This window comes from Meles meles, chromosome 5 (genome assembly GCF_922984935.1).
Source record: "Meles meles chromosome 5, mMelMel3.1 paternal haplotype, whole genome shotgun sequence".
Classification (NCBI taxonomy): domain Eukaryota; kingdom Metazoa; phylum Chordata; class Mammalia; order Carnivora; family Mustelidae; genus Meles; species Meles meles.
Window position 1 is genome coordinate 123,847,604 of NC_060070.1, and position 23,465 is coordinate 123,871,068.

General features: G+C 48.1%; 2 protein-coding genes across 3 annotated transcripts; both read left to right on the forward strand.

The window, feature by feature from the left end:
- Positions 1-12,407: 12,407 nt before the first annotated feature.
- On the forward strand, positions 12,408-13,953 carry FKBPL (FKBP prolyl isomerase like). Its single transcript, XM_046006212.1, has 2 exons — positions 12,408-12,547; positions 12,813-13,953. The coding sequence occupies exon 2, from the start codon at positions 12,885-12,887 to the stop codon at positions 13,929-13,931; it is 1,047 nt and encodes a 348-aa protein (XP_045862168.1). The 5' UTR covers positions 12,408-12,547; positions 12,813-12,884; the 3' UTR covers positions 13,932-13,953.
- Positions 13,954-14,463: 510 nt separating this feature from the next.
- ATF6B (activating transcription factor 6 beta) lies at positions 14,464-22,833 on the forward strand. 2 transcript variants are annotated; one of them, XM_046006210.1, is made up of 18 exons: positions 14,464-14,585; positions 14,950-15,029; positions 15,166-15,244; positions 15,705-15,796; positions 16,315-16,450; positions 17,814-17,899; positions 18,042-18,177; positions 18,261-18,392; positions 18,544-18,677; positions 19,356-19,541; positions 19,630-19,721; positions 20,143-20,322; positions 20,482-20,589; positions 20,733-20,814; positions 21,005-21,072; positions 21,296-21,407; positions 21,546-21,630; positions 22,135-22,833. In XM_046006210.1, exons 1-18 carry the CDS (start codon positions 14,471-14,473, stop codon positions 22,362-22,364), a joined length of 2,133 nt encoding a protein of 710 aa, XP_045862166.1. In that variant the 5' UTR covers positions 14,464-14,470; the 3' UTR covers positions 22,365-22,833. The 2 variants fall into 2 exon arrangements, with proteins under 2 accessions (XP_045862166.1, XP_045862167.1); XM_046006211.1 differs by having other exon boundaries at positions 14,465-14,576.
- Positions 22,834-23,465: the final 632 nt, after the last annotated feature.

Consider the following 23,465-nt stretch of genomic DNA (forward strand, 5'->3'; position numbering starts at 1 on the left):
CTGAACCCGCCTATGTTGGTCCCTTGACCCTAGATTCTCCACTCCCCTGATTTGGGACATGTAATCCCCCCATCCCAACTTCCACATATATTTCTAATCATCCCTTCACCTCTCCTCTCTTTTTTTCTCCTCCTTTCCCCTAAATGTTCATCTCCAGATTTTTTCTTTTTCTGAGACCTTCCCCTGAAAACCCCATCTGCTCCGAATTCAGGTATCATTTCTAACTAAATGTTTCTATGCTATAGACAGAACAATTGTATTCTCCCCCCAAATTCATATGTTGAAATCTAATCCTAGTGTGATGGTGGGGACTTTGAGAGGTGATTAGGTCATGAGGACAGACCCTCACAAATGGGATTAGTGTCCTTATAAAAGAGACCCCAGAGAGTTCTCTTCCCCCTTCCACCACATAAGGACACAGTGAGAAGACAACCTTCTGTGTACCCGAGGGGGCTCTCATCTTATACCAAATCTGCCAGCACCTGGATCTTGGACTTCCCATTCTCCAGAGCTGTGAGAAATTTCTATTTATAAGTCACGCAGTTTATGGTATTTTGTTACAGTCGTCTGCGTTGGACTGAGACATTCTCCAACCTATATTCATGCAGGCACTCTTTCAGTGCCAGGGGAATACGGCCAAGGGGACCATGCTGCTTGCTGATCCTCTAAATTCAGATTGTTTCGAACAAAATGATGAAATGCCATGGAAAACCCGTTTTCCTGTTCCTGTTAACTGCACCATTTCCCTATCACCTTATCTGAAAACTTGATGCTTCCTCCGTCTCCCTCCTGCCTTTACCTTCGGTGCGCTGTCAAGCCAAATCAATTCCATCATCGTAATATCTTTTGAATCTGTAACTTTTCCCCAGCCCTTGTCGGAAAAAATGACCTCATCTAGGACTGCTGCAAGAGCGCCTCTAAAAAAAAATCTCCCTATTTCTTACCTCTTGCAGCTCCCAGTCTCCTTCAACACTGCTATCCCTAAACACATTTCTTTTATACTCTGCTGCTCAGAAACCCTTCAAGATTCCCTATTGCTTACTCAATTATTTATAAAACTGTAATCTGGCCTTCAACCACTTCCATAATTTAAAAACATCCAGCTTTCTTCTTCAACCTAATCTCGAACCAAACTAAATTACTCATCATTCCCACCCCCAGGTCCTTACCGAGCTGTTCTCAAATCTTGGACCTCTTTCTCTAAACGCTGTCTTTTAAAAACCAAATTGTTTGCTGCTTGTCATGGGTTTCAGAACATATCTGAGCTTGTGCTCAGGATGTTCTCCTCCTTCACGTCTGCATCTCCACTTGGCCAAATTTTACCTATCCTTCAGGGCTCAGATCAGTTCACCGCCTGACTCAAGCCAGAAGGGATTTCTCTCCTATGGGTTGGACTAAAGCAGTGGTTTCTAAACAGAGCTCCAGGCATTCCTTGGAGCACTGATTCTCACCCCTGGCTCTACCTTAGAGTCATCTGGGAGCATTTAAAAATCCCAAAGCCCAGTACACATCCCGAACCAATTAAATCACAATCTCTCGGGCATTAGTATTTTTGTAGCCATCCCATGTAGTTCCAAAAGACAGCTAAGGTTGGGAATTATAGGCTTAGAGGCAGTTGAGGGACCACAAAGGGAGAAGGGGGGAGCCCAAAAGGTATGGCTTCAACTAGAGCAACTTTCTTTAATAGAAAGGTATACAGGTCTAACACTCATACATTATTCACCTTATCTGCATTTTCCCATCTCTTCCCACCTGAGATCTTGATGTACATGTTTTACTTTGAGAGCTGCTTGAAGGCAGGAGCCAAATTTGGCTTATCTCTGGTTTTTAGTTCCTCCTCAGGTAAAACATCTTGTACCCATCTTTGAACTCAATTGAATGGAAAAGAATTAGGCAGAGGAAGAAATGAATCACAATGCCTTCTTCCAGATCATTTCCCCCAGCCTCCTGGAGTGAAGCGAAGGTATATTCCTTTGATTCTGGAGTGAAGTGAAGGCATATTCCAATTTGATTTTCCATCCACTTTACCTCAATTCTCTCCCTGCATGGTGCCCTTGGCTCTTGCACCACCAGGGACAGAGATTCCATCCTCTGGGAGAGGCTCTGGCCCCTTCTAACATCTACTCGGGAGATTTAATTCCCCCATGATTTGATTCTGGGTCATCATTCCCCCTCATTCGTTAAAAATTTAGTGTCTAGGTTACTGCCTTCCTCTCTATTCATTATTTTTGGTGGCTTTGATATCCCTGTAGATCACCATCTAGCATACTGGTCAGTTCCTGGTCTTCCTCGCTTCCACTGAGGCTTTCCCCCACTCCCCACTGTCATACCTTCAACTTGGTTACCATCAATAACTGCCACCTCTCCCAAATCTGTTCAGTCTTTGCATGTCACCTTTCCAGGCTAGACCATCCGCAGCTCCTCCATTCAACACCCTATTCCAAAAATTCCTCAATCCCACCCAGATCTTCCATCCATCAACTCCTCATTAATATTTGATCCCCTCAATTCTTCATTCCCCTCAGTACTCAGTATAGATCCCAAGGTTCAAAACTATCATTACGTCTCAGCCCTTGTCCTTATATTCTTGACCTCTCTCCTTCAGACACATTTTTTTTTTATTTTAGAGACAGAGGGAGAGAATCTTTTTTTTTTTTAAGATTTTATTTATTTATTTGACAGAGAAAAATAACAAGAGAGGCAGGCAGAGAGAGAGGGAGAAGCAGGCTCCCCGCTGAGCAGAAAGCCCAATGTGGGACTCGATTCCAGGACCCTGAGATCATGACCTGAGCGGAAGGCAGCGGCTTAACACACTGAGCCACCCAGGCGCCCCCTTCAGACACATTTTAGTCCTGTTTCAATCCAACTCTCTCTCTTCCACACCTGCACCCAACAGCTAAATGTGTCGGAGGAAAAACACACAGTCATATTATCTGGTCTCACTTCCTTTCAGCCCTCAGTATGGCCTGCTCACGTTACCCCAGGCAGTTCACATTCCCCAAATCTGAGGCCACAGTTTCACAAAATGATGACCTTTCTTCCTATTCAGTGAGAAAATAGAAATTTTCAGAAGAGAACTTCCTCCTGGTTTCACTCCCAAATCTACTAGGCACCTGCGTCTCAGCTGTATTTATTGCCTTCTCCTTGTTACTGAAAGAGAAGCTGACCTGCCCCCAGACCCCATCTCATCTGTGTAATGGGATCCTGTCCCTTCTTACCTCTCAGAAACAGAACTTTTGAAATTAACTCCTATCTCTCCTGCACAGTTTTCCCCCTTTAATGAAACATCTCCACCATCATTACAAAGATGTATGAAAATATAGTTCCCCTTTGAGAAGAAAAAAAACCCACCTTATTTTCTATTCACCTGTGCTGTGAAAGCACAACATTCAGAAGAGTGGATACTGGGGCGCCTGGGTGGCTCAGTTGTTAAGCGTCTGCCCTCAGCTCAGGTCATGATCCCAGGGAGATGAGATCCAGCCCCACATTGGGCTCCCTACTCGGCAGGAGGCCTGCTTCTCCCTCTCCCTCTGCTGTTCCCCTGCTTGTGTTCCCTCTCTCACTGTCTCTCTCTCTGTCAAATAAATAAATAAAATCTTAAAAAAAAAAAAAAAAAGAGTGGATACCCTTTGGCAGGAGAGGAATTCCAATCAGAGGGGAATATACACAGGAAACTTTAACAATCACAAATCACAAAAAAAATTGTATTTCTTTTCTTTTTTTTTTTTAAGATTTTATTTATTTATTTGACAGGCAGAGATCCAAGTAGGCAGAGAGGCAGGCAGAGAGGGAGAGGAGGAAGCAGGCTCCCCGCTGAGCAGAGAGCCTGATGTGGGGCTAGATCCCAGGCCCCTGAGACCATGACCTGAGCCAAAGGCAGAGGCTTAACCCACTGAGCCACCCAGGCGCCCCTTTTTTCTTTTCTTTCTTTCTTTTTTTTTTTTTTAAGATTTATTTATTTATTTTAGAGAGAGAGAGAATCTCCAGCAGACTTCCTGCTGAGCAAAGAGCATGACACATGGCTTGCTCCTAGGACCCTGAAATCATGACCTGAGTGGAAATCAAGAGTCAGATGCTTAACTGAGTCAGCCACTCAGGCACCCCAGGAAGACTTTATTTCTTAAGCTGTGTTGTGTTCCTTAAATTACTTTGTAATATATATTCACCAAGATTGAGAAACTTGGGCTAGACCATCCACAACTTTTGACATAGTTGAATGTTCCTTCCTCCTTGAAATGCTTTCTTCACTTAAATACTCTTTCTGGATCCAACTAAAGAAAGTATTATATTCCCCAGTTCCTTATTTGCTACTCCTTCTGTCTTCATTGACAGCTCCTACTTCTCTTCCAGACTCCCATATATTAGATGGTCTAGGGACTCTTCCCTTAATCCTCTCCCTAACCCAAGCTCCTATGCTACCATTGTCCCTTGACTAGCCCCTTAATTGGATTTTCTCCTTCCATTTTTGACTGGTACAGTCCTTCCTCCATGCAGAAATCAGAATGATCTTTTATTTTTTTAAAAAGATTTTATTTATTTATTTAACACAGAGAGAGAGAGAGAGAGAGAGAGAGATCACAAGTAGGCAGAGCAGCAGGCAGAGAGGAAGGGAAGCAGGCTCCCTGCTGAGCAGAGAGCCTGATGTGGGGCTCGATCCCAGGACCCTGAGACCATGACCTGAGCTGAAGGCAGAGGCTTAACCCACTGAACCACTCAGGTGCCCCCAGAATGATCTTTTAAATTACCAAATGATATCGCTCATCTTGCTCAAACCTTCTGATGGCTACCATATATACACTTAGAACAAAATCTAAAATTGACCTATGAAGCTTACCTGACCAGGTTCTTCCCTACCTCTTTGACTTCATCTCCTCCCACCTTTTCCCTTGCTCCACCCACTCTGGTCTCCTTGCTGTTTTCTTAGATGCTATGAATTTAACATAAAAATCCTATTCCCTCCTACCTCAGGGCCTTGGCACTCCTGTTTTTCTCTTCCTGGACACTTCTCCTCCATTGTCTGCACGCCTGTTCCTTTACATCATTTGTGTCTTTGCACAAATATCACCACCACAAGGAGACTTTCCTCATCACTTGATTAAAAACAGTACAGTGCTTGATATTGCGGTCATAATGTATGGTCACGACTCAGTAAAGAGCAGCTCTCATCATTAAATGTTTCACTGTGGAAAAGCCTGCTTTTCACAGCTTCATCCTGCCTCAAAACCCTGCCCATAAGAGATATGCAAGCAAAATGCTTTGCGAGCAAAGAGGAGGGAGGAACAATTTTGATATAAATCCCAGAAGAAATAAAACCACAGAAACTACCAAAGCTAAACAGAAGGGGAAATTTATTTAGCCTTTGGAAAGCTAGAGTTTTTGTCTCTAATGCTGGTGATAAATGGCAGAGAGTAAGTGCAGCATATGGTTCCATGTGGTGAGTATGGAATGCAGGGGAATGTGCGGGTATAAAAAATTCCAACCAGCTTGATGCCTGGTGACAGGACAGCCTGCATGGAGTATTGAAATAGTCTGGGAAAGCTGAGATTGACAAGTCAGAGATGAATATTACTGAATGCAAAGTGGCTTTCACTTCCGTATCCCTCCTGCCTTGTATTGCTTCCCTCACCTGCAATAAATCCTTTCAAGCTCTGCAGATCAAAACTATGGCCATCCTCCAAAGCTCAACCCTCTGGACTCCTTTTCAGATCACACTCCAGTTGGGAATAACTTCCCTGACACTTATCGCTTTCATCCTTGCACCTGGAGCTTTTGTTAACTATGACACCTTACTCTTTATTAGACTGCTGGTGGGGATCTCTGTACTTATCTCCATTTTTCTTATTTATTTATTACTATTTTAATTAACATATAATGTATTATTGGTTTCAAAGGTACAGGTCCGTGATTCATCAGCCTTATATAACACCAAGTGGTCATTACAGCACATGCCCTCCTTAACTTCCATCACCGTTACCCCATCCCTCCACCCCTCCCCTTCAGCAGCCCTCAGTTGGTTTTCCATGATTAAGAATCTTTTATGGTTTATCTCCCTCTCTAGTTTCATCTTGTTTTATTTTTTTCCTCTCTCTCCCGATGATCCTCTATTTTCTTTCTTAAATTCCACATATCAGTGAGATCATATAATTCTCTCTCTCTGATTGACTTATTTTGCTTAACATAATACCCTCTAGTTCCATCCACATCATTGCAAATGGCAAGATTTCAATTTTTGGTGGCTGCATAATATTCCTGTGTGTGTGTGTGTGTGTGTGTGTGTGTGTGTGTGTGTACCACATCATCCTTATCCATTCATCTGTTGATGGACATCTGGGCTCTTTCTATAGTTTGGCTATTGTGGGCATTGCTGCTATGAACACTGGGGTGCAGGTGCCCCTTCAGATCATTACATTTGTGTCTTTTAAAAAAATTTTTTTAAAGATTTTATTTGAGAGAGAGAGGCAGGGATACTGACAGAGCATGAGCAGGGAGAAGAGGGAGATGGAGACTCCCCGCTGAATGGGGAGCCAGATGCGGGGCTCAATCCCAGAACCCCAAGACCATGACCTGAACTGAAGGCAGACACCTAATTGACTGAGCTAGCCAGGTACCCCTTCATTTGTGTCTTGTAAATATCCAGTAGTGCAATTGCTGGGTCATAGGGTAGCTCTATTTTCAACCTTTTGTATCTCCACTTTTGTTTCACTGATAAGTTCTGAGTACTCAGTAAAGATTAGTGAATGAATAAGAATCTTACTTTACCCATTTAAAGGACAGGTGTCACATGCTTTGTGTGTGTAGAGACAACAAGTAACAGCCACCAGCTCACAAGTTATCTTGCACCAGCTCCTAAACCTCTTCTCAACTTCTGCCATCAGGTTAGATCTTTGATAAAGGCAAAACAATGCCCCCATAGAGCAGAAACAGACCCATAACAAACTGATGGTTGCCAGAGGGGAGGGGGCCAGGAGATGGGCAAAGTGTATGAAGGACAGCGGGGGATACAGGCATCCGGTTATGGAATGAATAAGTCACAGGGATAAAAGGTACACTGTAGGGGATATGGTCAGTCTTATTATAATAGTTGTATGAGAGACAGATGGTCTCTACACTTGTGGTGAGCATGGCATAGCATGTAGACCTGTCCAACCATTACATCATACGCCTGAAACTAATGTAACATTGTGTGTCAACTATACTTCAATTAAAAAACCCACGCACAAAATGCCCTTATCAGATAGGGCAAGGAGAGTAGCAGAATATGGCCAGATCCTCTGAGCCATCTTGGAAGGACTCAGAAAGAAGGACGGATGGATGGAAATGACTCCAGGTGAGATTTAAAAACATTTATAGGTAAATCCTTAGAAACTTGTCAAATATGGGGATTTCCCTCAGAATGATCTTCAACAGCATTAAATGCCTCCTACAATGACTTGGATGAAGGGAGAATTGTTCCTGCATAGGGTTTATCATCCATTATCACATAGGGTTTATTGTCCATAATCACATAGCAGAGGCAGTGACACCCCATCCCCAAGTCCTTCCATTATCCCAATGTCCCCTTGACTTTGACTTTCTTAACACAGAGTCTTCCTTAATCACATTCCCCTTCCAGAGGTTCCTGTGTGTTGCTCCCCACCCCTCATCCCTCTCACCTGAGGCAGGGGAAATGTCTTAGACAGGCACAAGATTAAGTCATGTCCCAAAGTATCCATACAATTAGGTGTTGGTGAGGCTTTGTCCTTGCAACCCCAAAAGAAGAGAGAGAACAGAGGTCACTAGTATTGGGAGGTTGGGATTGAATCTCGTCACTTGGATAAGAAGGTTCCCTAACTCTAACCCTAACCCTAGCCCTAATCTCCTTCCCTCAAGGCTGCTCTTCTTCCACTTCATTCTCAAATTTTTAGGGGAAAGAGAAAGGAAACATTGCTCCTTCCTCACTCCTCCATCCAAGGTTCTACCCCAGCAGATAAGCAAATTTTCACTTGTCACCCTCTTTTTATGTCCTCCTCAGATCCAATGTTCTCTACTCAGGCCTGGGGATATAATCCTCCTAGCTTGTTTCCCTGCTTCTTCCTAATTCCTCGGTGACTATCCCTAAAGAGCTGAGCCCCAGCAGAATGAGGCTCAAGGGGCAGGGAACCAGAAAAGAGCAGGCAGGGTGTCAGTTAATATTTATGCAGCAACACTTTTGTTTTGTTTTGTTTTTTAATTTTTTATTTTTTTATAAACATATAATTATTAGCCCCAGGGGTACAGGTCTATGAATCGCCGGGTTTACACACTTCACAGCACTCACCATAGCACATACCTTCCCCAATGTCCATAACCCAACCACCCTCTTCAGATCCCCCTCCTCCCAGCAACCCTCAGTTTGTTTTGTGAGATTAAGAGTCTCTTACGGTTTGTCTCCCTTCCGATCCCATCTGGTTTCATTTATTCTTTTCCTACCCCCCGACACTCCCCACGTTGCATCTCCACTTCCTCATATCAGGGAGATCATATGATAGTTGTCTTTCTCTGATTGACTTATTTCCCTAATATCCTCTAGTTCCATCCACGTCATCACAAATGGCAGGATTCCATTGCTTTTGATGGCTGCATAGTATTCCATTGTGTATATATACCACATCTTCTTTATCCATTCATCTGTTGATGGACATCTAGGTTCTTTCCATAGTTCGGCTATTGTGGACATTGTATGCAGCAACACTTTGTGGAAGAACCAATTCCCTGCCCTATTTCTGAGTCTCCATATCTTGGTCCCTTCCTATTCCTCAATTTGAAACCTGGGGGAATCTAAAGATCCATGGATTTCTCCTCTGATGAGTCTGAGTCCTCTTTCATAAAACCTAAAACCTAAATTCTGTGTTTTCATTGTGACGAAATTCAAATTTTATTTATTTAAAAAATAAAAACATTTTCATTTTGGATGGTTTGGATTACCTTCTTTAGGAGTTTATGTGCCTATGTTTGTATGTGTTTTTATAGTCAGGTGACAAGGGATCACTTGAAGAGACACAGTCAACCACTTAATTCAGTGGTTTTCAGTAGGGGGTCTATATAGAACTGAGATTCAGTTCTAAATCATTCTTTGACTAGTAGCAAAAATGTCTCACCCCCAAGGAATATCCCTTAATCCTTCATCCACTCTCATAGCATCTCAGGCTTCCTCATGCCACTGTAATTAGTATTCCCTTGGCCAGACTCAAAGTTTCCTGAGAGCAGGGACTGTGTCAGTCTCATTCCTCTATGTATTCCCACTTCCTAGCATGCTGCCTGGAACATAGCAGGTGCTCAATAAGTATTTGTTGAATGAATGAATGAATGAGATGACACAAACGAAATTGAGACAAGGCCTCTGCCCTGCAAAGTCTGTTGGAACTGAAGCATACACACTAAAAATAAGAGAACATTACAAAGCACAGAGTACAGTAACAGAGTTAACAGAGTACAGATTCTTCTTATTGAGAGAAGCTGATCTTTGAAGGGTCATCAGAGTGGCCCTTTCAGTTAAGGCACACGATACAAATTAGCAAACTTTGTTCAGGGATTAGGGTCCAATCGAACATTTTGTGACTCATTCCAGACGTCCTGCCTTTTCAAAAAATCCTTGAAATGGAAAGGGGAAAGGGGAGGGAGAACAGGTAGATTAATTTTCCGTAGGAGACCAGGGATTATAAGAATCACAGAATTTAGCCATAAGGGAAGAGGTAGCAGTGTGGAGTAAGGTTATTCTGACCCAGAAACTAGAAATAAAACTTGAGAAAAAGTCTAGGTTAGTGATTTGAGTCTCAGTACAAAACAGGAAGAGGGCTATTTTGACATAATTCTGTTTGTACTGATGAAACTACCTCCCCTTCCAGCTGTCCTGACATGGTCCTTGTAGTCTGGGGCACAATGGCAGGTTATTAGAGAGCCAACTGAAGAAGGAGACAAAGTGATGTACTAAGAACAGTATTCTCATTCGCGAAGAGCTCAGCCTGTGCTGGGAGCTGGTCAAGCACGGCTGAATCACAAAAGGGACCTACATCTTTTAGAGGAGTAGAAGGACCAGTTTTCCACTGACACACCTAGTGAGGCAGGTTTTACCAGTTATATATGCAAAATATAGTACAAACTGAAGGGGCACAGAGCAAAGGTGACAAGAATGGGATGAGTTATTCTAGAATCGTACTATTCAAAGTGTCATCCATGGATCAGCAGCACCACTATCCACGAGCTTGTTAGAAATGCAGAATCAGGACAGATGAACTACTGGAACTTCATCAAGGTAAAAAGGTTGTGCACAGGGGGCGCCTGGGTGGCTCAGTGAGTTAAAGCTCTGCCTTCGGCTCAGGTCATGATCCCAGGGTCCTGGGATCGAGCCGCACATCAGGCTCTCTGCTCAGCAGGGAGCCTGCTTCCTCCTCTCTCTCTGCCTGCCTCTCTGCCTACTTGTAATTTCTGTCTGTCAAATAAATAAATAAAATCTTTAAAAAAAAAAAAAGGTTGTGCACAGGAAAGGAAACAGTCAACAAAACTAAGAGGCAACCTACAGAATGGGAGAAGATATTTGCAAATGTCCTATCGGATAAAGGGCTAGTATCCAAAATCCATAAAGAACTTACCAAACTCTACAACCAGAAAACAACCAGTCAAGAAATGGGCAGAGGACATGACCAGACATTTCTCTAAAGGAGACAAACAAATGGCCCACAGACACATGAAAAAATGCTCAACATCTCTTGGCATCAGGGAAGTACAAATCAAATGAGATGCCATATCACACCAGTCAGAATGGCTAAAGTTAATAAGTCAGGTTGGCAAGGTTGTGGAGAAAGGGAAACCCTCTTACACTGTTGGTAGGAATGCAAACTAGTGCACCCACTCTGGAAAACAGTATGGAGATTCCTTAAAAAGTTGAAAACAGATCTACCCTACAACCAGCAATTGCACTACTAAGTATTTATCCAAAGGACACAAACATAGTGATTCAAAGGGGCACTCACACCCCAATGTTTATAGCAGCAATGTCCACAATAGCCAAACTATGGAAAGATCCCAGATGTGTATCGACAAATGAATGTATAAAGAAATTTTATATATATACATATGTATACACACACACACATACATACACAGTGGAATACTACTCAGACATCAAAAGGAACGAAATCTTGTCATTTGCAACAACGTGGATGAAACTAGAGAGTATTATGTTAAGCCAAATAAGTCAGTCAGAAAAAGACAATTATATGAATTCACTCATGTGGAATTTCAAAAACAAAACAGACTAACATAGGGGAAGGGAAGGAAAAATAAAATAAGATGAAAACAGAGAGGGAGGCAATCATGAGAGACTCTTAACTGTAGGAAACAAACTGAGGAGGAGAGCTGGAGGAGAGGGAGTGGGAGGAGGGGGTAATTGGGTGATGGGCATAAAGGAGGACAGGTGATGTAATGAGCACTGGGTGTTATATGCAACTGATGGATCACTAAATTCTACCTTTGAAACTGATAATACAGTAAATTTAAATAAAGAATTTAAAAAGGTTTTGAGTAAAAGAGCATCTCTTGAGAAGAAGTACAAATCAGGCTGGAAAAATAGGGCAGAGAAAACCCAAAGTCAAGAAGAGCTAAGGAAACATGATTAAATGGCATGTGGTATCCTGGATGGGATCCTGGAACATAAAAAGGTCGTTGCGCAGAAAGTAAGAAATCTGAATAAAGTAGACTTTAGAGAAGGGAGGGAGGGAGAAAGGGAAGGAGGGAGGGAGGCAGGGAGGAAGGGAATGTAAAATCATAGACCCCACTCCAGACTTCCTAAATCAGAACCTGAGATTTAAATTTCCCCAGGTGATATGCATGCACATCAAAGTTTGAAAAGCACTAAAACTTCCTGAGGAAAAAGACTTGAGAGCCAGTGATGAATATGAGGGAACAGGTAAGGAGAAGCTTCAGGGATCTCAGGAGCAGAGGCAGCTGGGGAGAAAGAGGTTTGAGGGTTTCTCTTGCAGCACCCGGGACTGAACGGGCGAAGGAGCAGGCTGGATGGCTCTGGCAGGGAGCCCGGAACACAGGGATAAGGAGAATACCACAGGAGGGCCTGAGGTCTTCAGAAATAAAGACTGCTACCGCTGTCATTCGCCACCAGCTCCGCCATCCCCTCACTCTCCCTCATGAACCCCAATCCCATTCCAGGACTTCTCCAGACATTTAGTCTCAATAACCTGGCCGGTCGGACCCCGCCTAGCTCGGTTTGATTCGGCCAGGATCGGTTGCTAAGGCCTAGAGCTTCCCAGTTGCGGAGCGGAAGTGATGTCAAGTCCAGAAGGCGGGCCAACCAGCCCTCTCCCTCCTCCGGATTGGCTGCCAGGAATTTGATTAGATTCGCAGCCTGGCGGGTTCCCGCGTTATCTGTAATTGTCCCGAGATACCCCTGGCCCTCGGCCGTCCTCTCTGCCTGGAGCAAGACTCTGAGGACTGTACTCAGGAAGCACTTAGCTTCGGAAGAAGTGACTCGAATGGTCCGTCTATTGCTACCAGGCTAGGCGTTTTGGCTGCCCAGGTATTTTTGACTCGATCGGGTGCCCGTAGTTGGGGAGGCTACCCGAGCCGCAGGGATTTGTGGAATTTATAGTTCTGGATTAGGTCTGGATTAGTTCGTGGGTGGACCGGAGAAGGCCCGAGCCCGACAGAGATTTTTGGAGGAAAAAAAAAAAAAAAAACAACAACTAAGGACTGGGTGCCTGGGTCCCAGAAGGACGGGAGAAGACGAAGAGGGAATCTAAATAAGAATGCGGCCATTAGCATTGTTTTGGTTTTCTTTTCAGGTGCTGATCTGAAACTGATCACCCCATTCGACCAAAACTGTTCACCCCCGGTGGAAAGGACCAGGCAGCCAAATGGAGACGCCACCAGTCAATTCAATGGGAGAGGACACCTCGCAACCCCAACAACAATGGGAAAAGAAACCCCAGGAGAACCTTGATTCAACTACTCAGATTAGCCAGCAGCCCCAAGACCCTCCTACTGAAATCCTTGAGCTGAGAGTGAGCCCAAATCCAGCCAGCCAAATTCTGAAGAAACCTCAAGGTACTGAAAAACTGGCAGCTGGACTTCAAGGAGACTCTGCTAAGTCTCATGGACCAACCAGTGAGATAGCAGAGCCCCTTCAAGCTTCCGATCTCTGGTACTGCCCGGATGGGAGCTTTGTTAAGAAGATTATAATCCGTGGCCATGGCTTGGACAAACCCAAGCTAGGCTCCTGCTGCCGGGTACTGGCTTTTGGGTTTCCTTTTGGGTCTGGCCTGCCAGAGGGCTGGACAGAAATAACTATGGGGTTAGGCCCGTGGAGGGAGGGGACTTGGGGAGAACTCATAGAGAAATGCTTGGAGTCCATGTGTCAAGGTGAGGAGGCAGAGCTTCAGGTCTCTGAGCACTCTGAATCTCCTTTCAGGCTCACACTGGCCTCCTTCACTCAGGGCAGGGACTCCTGGGAGCTGGATGCCAGTGAGAAGGAAGCCATGGCCAGGGAAGAACGTGCAAGGGGCACAGAATTATTTCGAGCTGGGAACCCTGAAGGGGCTGCCAGATGCTACGGACGGGCTCTTCGGCTGCTGCTGACTTTACCTCCACCTGGCCCTCCAGAACGAACTGTTCTTCATGCCAACCTGGCTGCCTGTCAGTTGTTGCTAGGGCAGCCCCAGCTGGCAGCCCAGAGCTGTGACCGAGCACTGGAGCGGGAGCCTGACCATTTAAAGGCCTTGTACCGAAGAGGGGTTGCCCAGGCTGCCCTTGGAAACCTTGAAAAGGCAACTGCTGACCTCAGGAAGGTGCTGGAGGTAGACCCAAAAAACCGGGCAGCCCAGGAAGAGCTGGGAAAGGTGATCATTCAGGGGAAAAAACAAGATGCAGGTCTGGCTCAGGGTCTGCGCAAGATGTTTGGCTGATTAAAAGTTAAATTTTAAAAGAGACAGGAACCTGTGAATTGTGGTTTATGCTGTGAGATTTTGAGGAGACCCATATGGAGAGTTTCAGTCCATGTCCCATTCCCAGCTTTTGCCTTCCTAGGGAGGTAGCAGTGGTTTCAGTGCACCTCTTTCCCTTCTTCACCAATAGAAAAACCATATGATCACGTGTGCTACTTTGGGTAGGGGGGTGCTTATCCATATCCGAAGATGAATGCAAGATACATAAACGACTAAATTTAGGACTGACTGGGGAGATGGCGGGCCTTTAAATCCCGGGAACTACACCTCCCAGGCCTTTTCACTGGCTCCCGTTCTGCGCATGCGCAAATTCTACGGCCCTGCTGCGTGTGAGAGCTCCCCTCCTGCCGCGCTCCCATTGGCCGGGCCTGTCCAGCCTCCTCATGTACTCAGCACGCAGGCCTCTTACTGGTCGGTGGAGCTTCCGGGACGCCCCCCTTTTTTTTAAGAGTCAACTGATTAGTTGATGATGGAGAGAGGCGGGCCTTGGGAACGGTCTCATGGTTGGGGGGCGGGCGGGAAAGATGGCGGAACTGATGCTCCTCAGCGAGATTGCGGACCCAACACGTTTTTTCACGGACAACTTGCTGAGCCCGGAGGACTGGGGTCTGCGGAGTGAGGCCTCGGGGAGGGAGGAGGGCTGTGGCATGCTGTGCTCCTGAGGCACGCAGGGAAGAAGCGGAGGTCCCTAGAAGAAGGCTGGGCAAATACGGAATCCATCACCTGAAGGAGGGCGGAGCAGGGGGGCTCGTTGTGCTTTCGGGGGATGCGGGAGTTGGGAAAGACCTCTACTCCCTGCGGAAACGTCGAGTTGTTCCGGGGTGGGGGAAGGAGGGGCTGAAGTTCTTTGGCTGTATCACGTTTCAAGTGGGCGGGCGGTAGGTCTGGCTGAGCAGAGCCAATGAGGGAGGGGCCAAGGGCTGTGTGTGGATCTGTAGGCTGGGCCGACGGACGACCCCCTTGACACTTTGCGTTGCAGACAGCACCTTGTACACCGGCCTGGATGATGTGGCCGAGGAGCAGACGCAGCTCTTCCGCTGCCCAGAGCAGGATGTCCCGGTATTGCTACCCCAGTCTTGTCTTAAACCTTTGGCGGGTGGTAGTTGCCCTGGAGCCAGGACTCAGCCCCAGACCAGAGCTTATGGAGCTGTTAAATTCTTCACCTTCTTGCCGTCTAATGCCCTCCTTTATTCAGTTTGGCTGCAGCTCCCTGGATGTGGGGATGGATGTCAGCCCCCCTGAGCCACCTTGGGACCCCCTGCCAATCTTCCCAGGTAAGATATCCTTTCTGAGGGGCGCCTGAGGGGCTCAATTGGTTGAATGTCTGCCTTCGGCTCAGGTCATGATGGTTAGGGTCCTGGGATCCACCCTGCATCAGGCTCCCTGCTCAGCGGGGAGTCCACTTCTCCCTCTGCCCCGCCCCCATTCTCTCTCTCAAATAAATAAGTGGAATCTATATCTATATCTATATTTATATCTATATCTATATATCTCCTTTGTGATTCCCTCATCCTTCCGAAACCCTCTCTTTCCACTGTTCCGCAGGAACTACAGAACTCCCTGTATCCTCATACCTTCTCTTCATAAGTGCCTGTGCACTCCTCTCTCCTTCAGTCCTTTATGTGTTCTTTCCCCTTTGCCCCAGGTGAGGGGATCCCCACCTCTGTGTCTTTGGACACTTTTTGGATTACTCAGTCACTGCTTCCTGATGATTCCCTAACCCTTTTCTTCCAGATCTTCAGGTGAAGTCTGAGCCATCCTCCCCCTGCTCCTCTTCCTCCCTCAGTTCCGAATCATCCCATCTTTCCACAGAGCCCTCCAGCCAGGTGAGAGCCATCTCCTTCCTTCTACTGTTTGTGACAGGGACTGTGTTCCCTTCACACATAGATGCTGAGAAATTTTTTGTGTGCTATAGGTCATGGAGTAGTTGTGGTGCCTTTGAATTTCTTTAGTATCCTCCTTTTACGTGTCTCTGCTGTGGTTGTCTAAAAAAACAAGGAGTCTTTTAATATACAGAGATAGGTGGCAGCCGTGGTGGGCTGGGAAGAAGAGAGCTGTTGACTGCTGAGAATTCTAGAATTGCTCTTGCCCAAGTTGTCCGTCTAAGGCAGTATTTAAAACCATGGGACTTCATCTACCCTCCCAGGAATAAAGTAGAAAGAGAAAATGAGGGGCCCGAGACAGCTTTGGGAGATACTTAGTACCATTCAAACCAGAATGTCAAATAATTAGAAAGCTCTAAAGCTTTTGTTCTTGCTCTTGCTCTCAACAACTTCCCTTGTTTTTTTTTGCTTTTTTTGTGCCGCCACCCTGCCTCCCCGCTTCATCTCCCACTCTCACCTAGGCCTCTGGTGTAGGGGAGGTGCTGGTTGTGAAGACAGAGTCCTTGGCGCCCCCACTCTGCCTCCTAGGAGATGATCCAACGTCCCCATTTGAAACCGTCCAGATCAATGTGGGTCCCATCTCTGATGACCCCTCAGGTAATAAGAATCTGCCACCACCCCCAGGTTTTACTAAGGCAGAGTATGTGGTGTGTATAGATGGGGGAGGGGATGCAGGCAACAGGACAGGGAAGAAAAGGTTGGGAGGGGAAATGGCAGATGACCAGGAAAGAGGCCAGGAAAGGGAGGGAGAATTTTAGGAAACCACAGGAAAGGCAACCCTGAAGAGATGAGGATGTTTTTTCTTTCTTTTTCTCATTCCTAGTATCCTGTTGTATGGTTTAACTTCCTATTGCCTTGCATTTAAAAACACCAACAACAACGAAACTAATGGATTTTAGGGCATATTTATTATTTTCCCCCAATGTTTTATTAGAAAAATTTTCAAACATATAGAAGAACTGAAATACCATATACCCAACTCCTAGATTCTATAATTAACATTCTTTGTGCTATTTTTAAGTGTTACCAAGTTTATTTCCTCTTACATGTTTACACAGTAAGCATTTACTGAGCACCTACTCTATGCCATATACTAGACAGGGTGCCAGGGATGCAAAGATGAAAAAGATGTGAGCGCCACCATAACCCGAGAATCCTGGAGTGTGATGGGAGGGGAAAGATGTGCACCAGTTACTGAAGGTGTGGGAATTCCAGGATAGACATCACAGGGTGCCACAAAAGCTCAGAAGAGGGGCAGCTCACCTGATGGGGGCTGGATCAGGGATGTACTCCTGGAGGAAGGGTTTCCTGGACATATAGAGATTAGCCAGAAGATGAATGGATGAATGTGGAGGTGGGTGTGTGTGTGTATCTAGGGAACTTACATCTCTTCAGACTGGATATGAGGAGGGAGTGGGAAATGGCAAGAAGTTGCAGAGGCTAGAGGGTCCAGGGGCACCCTGCTAAGGGACTCTTAGCTTTTATCCTGTGGGCACTTGGGAACCTCTGAAGAGTCTGTCCGGAGAGCAACGTGATTAAGATGACTCTGGTGACAGAGTAGAGAGAGTGGATTGCGGAGAGGCAGGACCCGATGTAGTTATTTGAGGCTATTTGGACGCCAAAAGGAGACAGAAAGAATGAAGTAGAATGGATGAATTGTAGTGAGTTCTTGCATAGTATTTGAAGGGTAGAAGTGCGGACTTGGCTGTTGTCAGCACAGGGACGCGTGATGGTTTATGGAGCCCAGGAAGGAGAAGGCAGGGTCCTGGGTAAAGAGATAGGAAGAGAGCCAGCAGATCAGCAGCCCATGGTTCTTACTCCTTAGGGATTGAATGCCTAGGGCCAGCTTTATTTTCTGGTACGAGGAGAAAGATCATGTCTTCTTTCCCATCTCTTAATCCTCTTCTCCTTCAGCGTTTATCTGATATCCAGTATTTTGTCTCATCTTGACCCCCCACAGATGTCCAGACCAAGGTAGAACCTATCTCTCCGTCTTCCTCCATCAACTCTGAGGCTTCCCTGCTCTCAGCAGAGTCCCCCAACCAGGTGAGCATCAGCTTTTCTTTCTCCTTTCACACACTCCAGTGAGTTCCTTCCGACTCTCAGAAGTATGAAAGCATTCTCTTTTTCAGCTCCTTCTCCTTGACACTCCTCCTGACTCACATATCTTCTGGAATGCCCAACACAGGCTTTTATAGGAGAGGAGGTACTGGAAGTGAAGACAGAGTCACCGTCCCCTCAAGGCTGTCTCCTGCAGGATGTCCTGGGCCCCCCACTTGGAGGTGTCCAGATCAGCATGGGCCCACCCTCCGATGGCTCCTTAGGTAATGGGGCCTCCTGACACCTTGGGATCCCTGGCAAGAGGCTTCGCGTCCTAACATTCCTTCCTTCCTTTCCCTTCCTTCAGGCAAAGCCCTGCCCACCCGGAAGCCACCCCTGCAGCCCAAACCTGTGATGATAACCACTGTCCCGATGCCACCCAGAGCTGTGCCTCCCAGCACCACCATCCTTTTGCAGCCCCTTGTCCAGCCGCCCCCAGGTACTGAAGAAGACAAGGAGGAGCTGGACTGAATTTCTTGGGGAGCTTGCAGCCACTGAGGCTCCCAACCCGTGGGTGCTCAGGTGCGGGTGTGGGCACAAGAACTCCACCTTGCTTACAGCTCTCACCTCCTCCTGTTCACTTGCCCCAGTCTCCCCAGTTGTCCTCATCCAAGGTGCTCTTCGGGTCCAGCCTGAGGGGCCGGCCCCCCCTGCTCCTAGGCCTGAGAGGAAGAGCATTGTTCCAGCTCCTATGCCTGGGAACTCCTGCCCACCAGAAGTGGATGTAAGTACTGGGGAGGAGAGGGGTAAGGCTAGCTAATGGGAAGGGAGGAGGGAAGTCTATCGTGGGCGAGAAAATTGTGGAATGAGGAGGGAACAGAAGGAGTGAGGAAGCAAACCCGTAAAGTGATCCTGAAGGTCAAATGGGTCCTGGTTCATACATGAGTGTCAGCATCAAGTCTATGTAGTTTCAGGATCCTTAGTTTTGCTGTCATTGTAGATGGGGAAACGGGAATGGTGTCCGTAAATCTAAGGCAGGGGAGTCATACTGTGTTATGATTGTGGCAGTAGTTGGTAGAGGGAGGCTGTTTCCTAGGGAAAAACCAGGTAAAGTGTTCTTTAATTATAGCAAAGTTAACCTGTGGGCCTTTAAAAAGGAGAACTAAGAGAAAGGAATATCCTCCCCATCCAAGGAAAGGAACTGAATTTCCACCAGGAACCAGGATGGAGGAAGTTCCTGCAGTCTGACTTCTCTCAGCTCTTGAGGACCAGGAGCATGGAGCGGTTGAGAAAAGGGCTCTTTCTGGAAACGTTTTAGCAGAGACGAACAACCCCTATCTGGTTGTGTAGGTAGAGGACCGGAAGGCAGGAGAGTGGCCAGTGTGAACAGTGGGGTGATCAGTCGCTGGAGTCGGGAAGCATAGTTCCCCTCTCCCGCCCATCTGGCCTCTGGGTACCCTAGGCAAAGCTGCTGAAGCGGCAGCAGCGAATGATCAAGAACCGGGAGTCGGCCTGCCAGTCCAGGAGGAAGAAGAAAGAGTATCTGCAAGGGTTGGAGGCTCGGCTGCAGGCGGTGCTGACTGACAACCAGCAGCTACGCCGGGAGAACGCTGCCCTCCGGCGGCGGCTGGAGGCCCTGCTGGCTGAGGTGAGCTGCTCTATCCCTGGGAGGCCAGTGGGAATACCCGCTCCTCTGGGAAGACTTACCCTCTCTCGGCCCTTTCTCTGCACCTTAGAACAGCGAACTCAAGTTGGGGTCTGGAAACAGGAAGGTGGTCTGCATCATGGTCTTCCTTCTCTTCATTGCCTTCAACTTTGGACCTGTCAGGTAGAACCTTCCTTGCCCCCAAGAAGCTTCAGGGTGGAGCCCACCCTCCCTGCTGCCTTCCTGGCACAGTGCCTTTCATCGCACTTATGCACAGACGACGCTGGCGTCCTCAGCACCGACAGTGCGTCTGGCCAGTCCCTTCTCTCTCCTATCATTTCTCTCAAATCATGTGTCCTCACCTGGAGCCAATGGTGCTAATAAGATTGACAAAAATAGTCCCTTTTAAGTGCTTACTGAGTTCCTCAGGCTTCCTGGCTTTTTGAGGTAGTGATGGTTCTCATTCCCATCTCACGCATGAGGGGATTCACTCTTGTAGGATAGACCGGAGCCCAGATGGGCTCTCTGCAGAGCCCAGGATCTTAAGCAGCCCCTCCATCAAGCCGGAACTCCTCACACCCTGTCTGTCCTTCCTTATCCCCAGCATCAGTGAGCCTCCTCCGGCTCCCATCTCTCCTCGGATGAGCAGAGAGGAGCCTCAGCCCCGGAGACACTTGCTGGAGTTCTCAATGCAAGAGCCAGTTCAGGGAGTTGAACCCCTCCAGGGTTCCACCCTGGGCCCTGAGGAGCCCCAGCCCAGTGCTCCAGGCCGGCCAAGTTTCAGGTGAGGAGAGGGCCCTGTCTTTGGGCGGTGCTGAGGGTATCTTTTCCCCAAAAGTCACTTTCTTTTTGAGGGGAGCCAGAGTTCCCTTGCCATCATGGCCTATTCTGCTGATGGAAGGGTGCAGCCTCCAGTCATCGCCCCCTTCCTCCCTCACTCCAGAAACCTGACAGCCTTCCCTGGGGGTGCCAAGGAGCTGCTGCTGAGAGACCTGGACCAGCTCTTCCTCTCCTCTGATTGCCGGCATTTCAACCGGACTGAGTCCCTGAGGTGCGGGGGATTCCTGGCAGGGGCCCCTCTGCGGGCGGCCTGACTGGTTTGTGTGCTGAAGCACCAGCCCTCCCTGCCCACCCTTCCCTCTGCTATGTGCAGGCAGGGACAGTGGGAGCCTTGCCCCTCCTCTGCTTCCCTAGGCTTGCTGATGAGCTGAGCGGCTGGGTCCAGCGCCACCAGAGAGGCCGGCGGAAGATTCCCCAGAGAGCCCAGGAGAGACAGGTAGGAAGGGCTAGGGCTGGTCAAGGAAGGCCCACTGGAAGACTAAATGTCCTAGGGATTTTTGTGGAGGTTTGAGGGATCATCTGGGTAAGTCGAGGGGTGGGTGCGAGGTGGCATCAGCTTCCACGGGCCGTCTCTCTTTCCCTTTTGCCTTCACCCTCTTCACATCCTTAGATACTTCTCCTTCCAGAAGTCTCAGCTGCGGAAGTCATCTCCAGTTAAGGCAGTCCCCACCCAACCTCCCGGGCCCCCAGAGAGGTGAGTCGATGGGGGTGCTTGTCTGTCACTAAGGGAGGTTTCACTCGAGAGATCTAAACTGCCAGAATCTGTCCTGTGTGCATCGTCATTGCCACCAGTGGCGTTATGCCTTCCTCATCCCCTGGGGTCTCCTGTCTTTTTCTCTCCTCCTCTCCCGCCTTCCCCAGCGGGACCTGGGCATTGGGCTGGGCTCCTCCCAAATGCTTGTTCCCCACCTGGCTAGGGATTCTGGGGGCCAGCTGCAGCTGTATCGCCACCCAGACCGTTCACAGCCAGAGTTCCTGGACGCCATTGACCGACGAGAAGACACATTTTATGTTGTGTCCTTCCGAAGGGTGAGTGACTCCTTGCCCCCTCCCTGTCACCCTGGGTTCTCTAGCAGTCTGTCTTCAGGCGGAGGCTCTAGAATAGGGCTGGGGAGCCTCTCCATGTCTCTTCCTCCAGCCTCCCAGCCTGACTCCTTTGTTTCCCAGGACCACCTGTTGCTCCCTGCCATCAGCCACAACAAGACCTCTCGGCCCAAGATGTCCCTGGTGATGCCTGCCATGGCTCCCAATGGTAATTCTCTCCCTGCTGGGTCTGGAGGGGGGCCCTGAAACTGAGGAAGGGGGAGGTTCTCATAGACCCAACAATGAGGAGTTAAGGGGGAAATGGAGGGAGTGGGCCATTCCAAAAAGAGGCTAGACCCCTGGATGAGAAGAAGCAGGAAATGGGTGGAGAGAACAACAGAGCTCAGGAGACATGGGAGGAAGACAAGGGTGCAGGCTGTCCCCTGGTGAGGGCCCTCGAGTAGGTGTGGGCAGAGGGGATAGGCTGGGAACTGCCAGATTCTGACCTCCTGTTTTCTCTTGATGTCCTCTCCCCTGTGACCTCCATCATATGTGTTCTCTGTCACTCATCAATGTCATTTTCTTTTCCTGCCCCTCTCCTCTCCCTGCGCCAACTCTATTCCTACCCTCTCATTGACCTCCTGCTGCGGATCTGTCTCCTCACCATTGCCCCTCCCTCCCTGTCCCCCTCTACTTTTCTCCTCTGTTTGCCTGCCCTCCCTCCTTCTCACAGAGACCCTGTCAGGCCGGGGGGCCCCAGGGGACTATGAGGAGATGATGCAGATCGAGTGTGAGGTCATGGACACCAGGGTGATTCACATCAAGACCTCCACGGTGCCCCCCTCGCTCCGAAAACAGCCAGCCTCCACCCCGGGCAATTCCACAGGTGGCCCCTTGCCAGCTTCTGCAGCTGGCCAGGCCCATCAGGCCTCCCACCAGCCCCTCTACCTCAATCACCCCTGACCTCTGCAACTCACACTGACTTAGAGTTGGGGGGTGGTGGGAGGTGGGGGCAACCAAGTAGGGTTTTCCAAGTTCTCTGATCCCTGGGCTTGGGGCAATTGGTAAAGGAAAGACAGGGTGTGGGGTTAAGCACTTATTTGGAGATGAGTGGGTTCACCTCTCTTTTTACCCCCTTTTAGGAATATAGGGCTCCTCTCATTTCTCTGAACCCCTAATTCCTGCTTCTCTGAGGGTATTGAGTGAGATGAAGTTTTGGGGTGGGTGGCCTCCTACACACTCTTTATTCTTTTGTTTCTCTATTTTGGGGAGGGTGGTAGAGGTGGGAATTAAGTCCCCAGGAGGAACGAGGGACATTTTTACATTTTGGAGCTAGTCACTGGGAGTAAAGGAGGGGTGGTGGTGGGAGATCAGGTTTATGTATATGTACTATCTTCTTTTTTATTATTAAATAAACAACTTGGAGGGAGTTTAAAGATTGGTGGCTGCCTTCCTGGCTCATGACGGAGAGTTTGGGGAAATTGGCTTCCGTAGGGTCAGTGTATCAGAGAACCAAGCACTGAAGACATAGCTGGCTCTGGGGTAGGGGTGGGGATGGGATCCCAGACCTCATGTCATCCCCTTGTCCCCGCCCCTACAACTCCGGGGCATGTCTGTGTCTAATGGGGGGATGAGGGTGGGATGTCTCATGGCGTGAGAGCCCCGAGGATACAGATCCCTGGAATGTGTCTGAGTAAACAGGAAGGAGAGGGGGCCCTACGCCCTTTGGGGTGAGCAGCCTCCCTGGGTCCCCTGCATTCTAGCAGGTTCTCCCTCCCTTCCCTTGATTTCCAGGACAAGCAGCTTGAACAAACAGCAGAGCTGGGGCCAGAGGGCTATAAGCCAGAAAGGAGGGGCCACAGTGGAGAAGGGGGTGGTGTTTGGAGGGAAGTGGGCATGTTGAAGAGCATCTTCTCGGCCCTAAACTGGAGGACACTGAGACTTGAGAGTTCCATTGAAAGAAAAGGATGAGAAGGGCAGGAAAGGCTGTGTTTCTGATTAGGAGGAAGGGGGACAGAACAGAGGGTGAGGGGCCAAATCTTACTCCACCTTGGGGGGATCCCG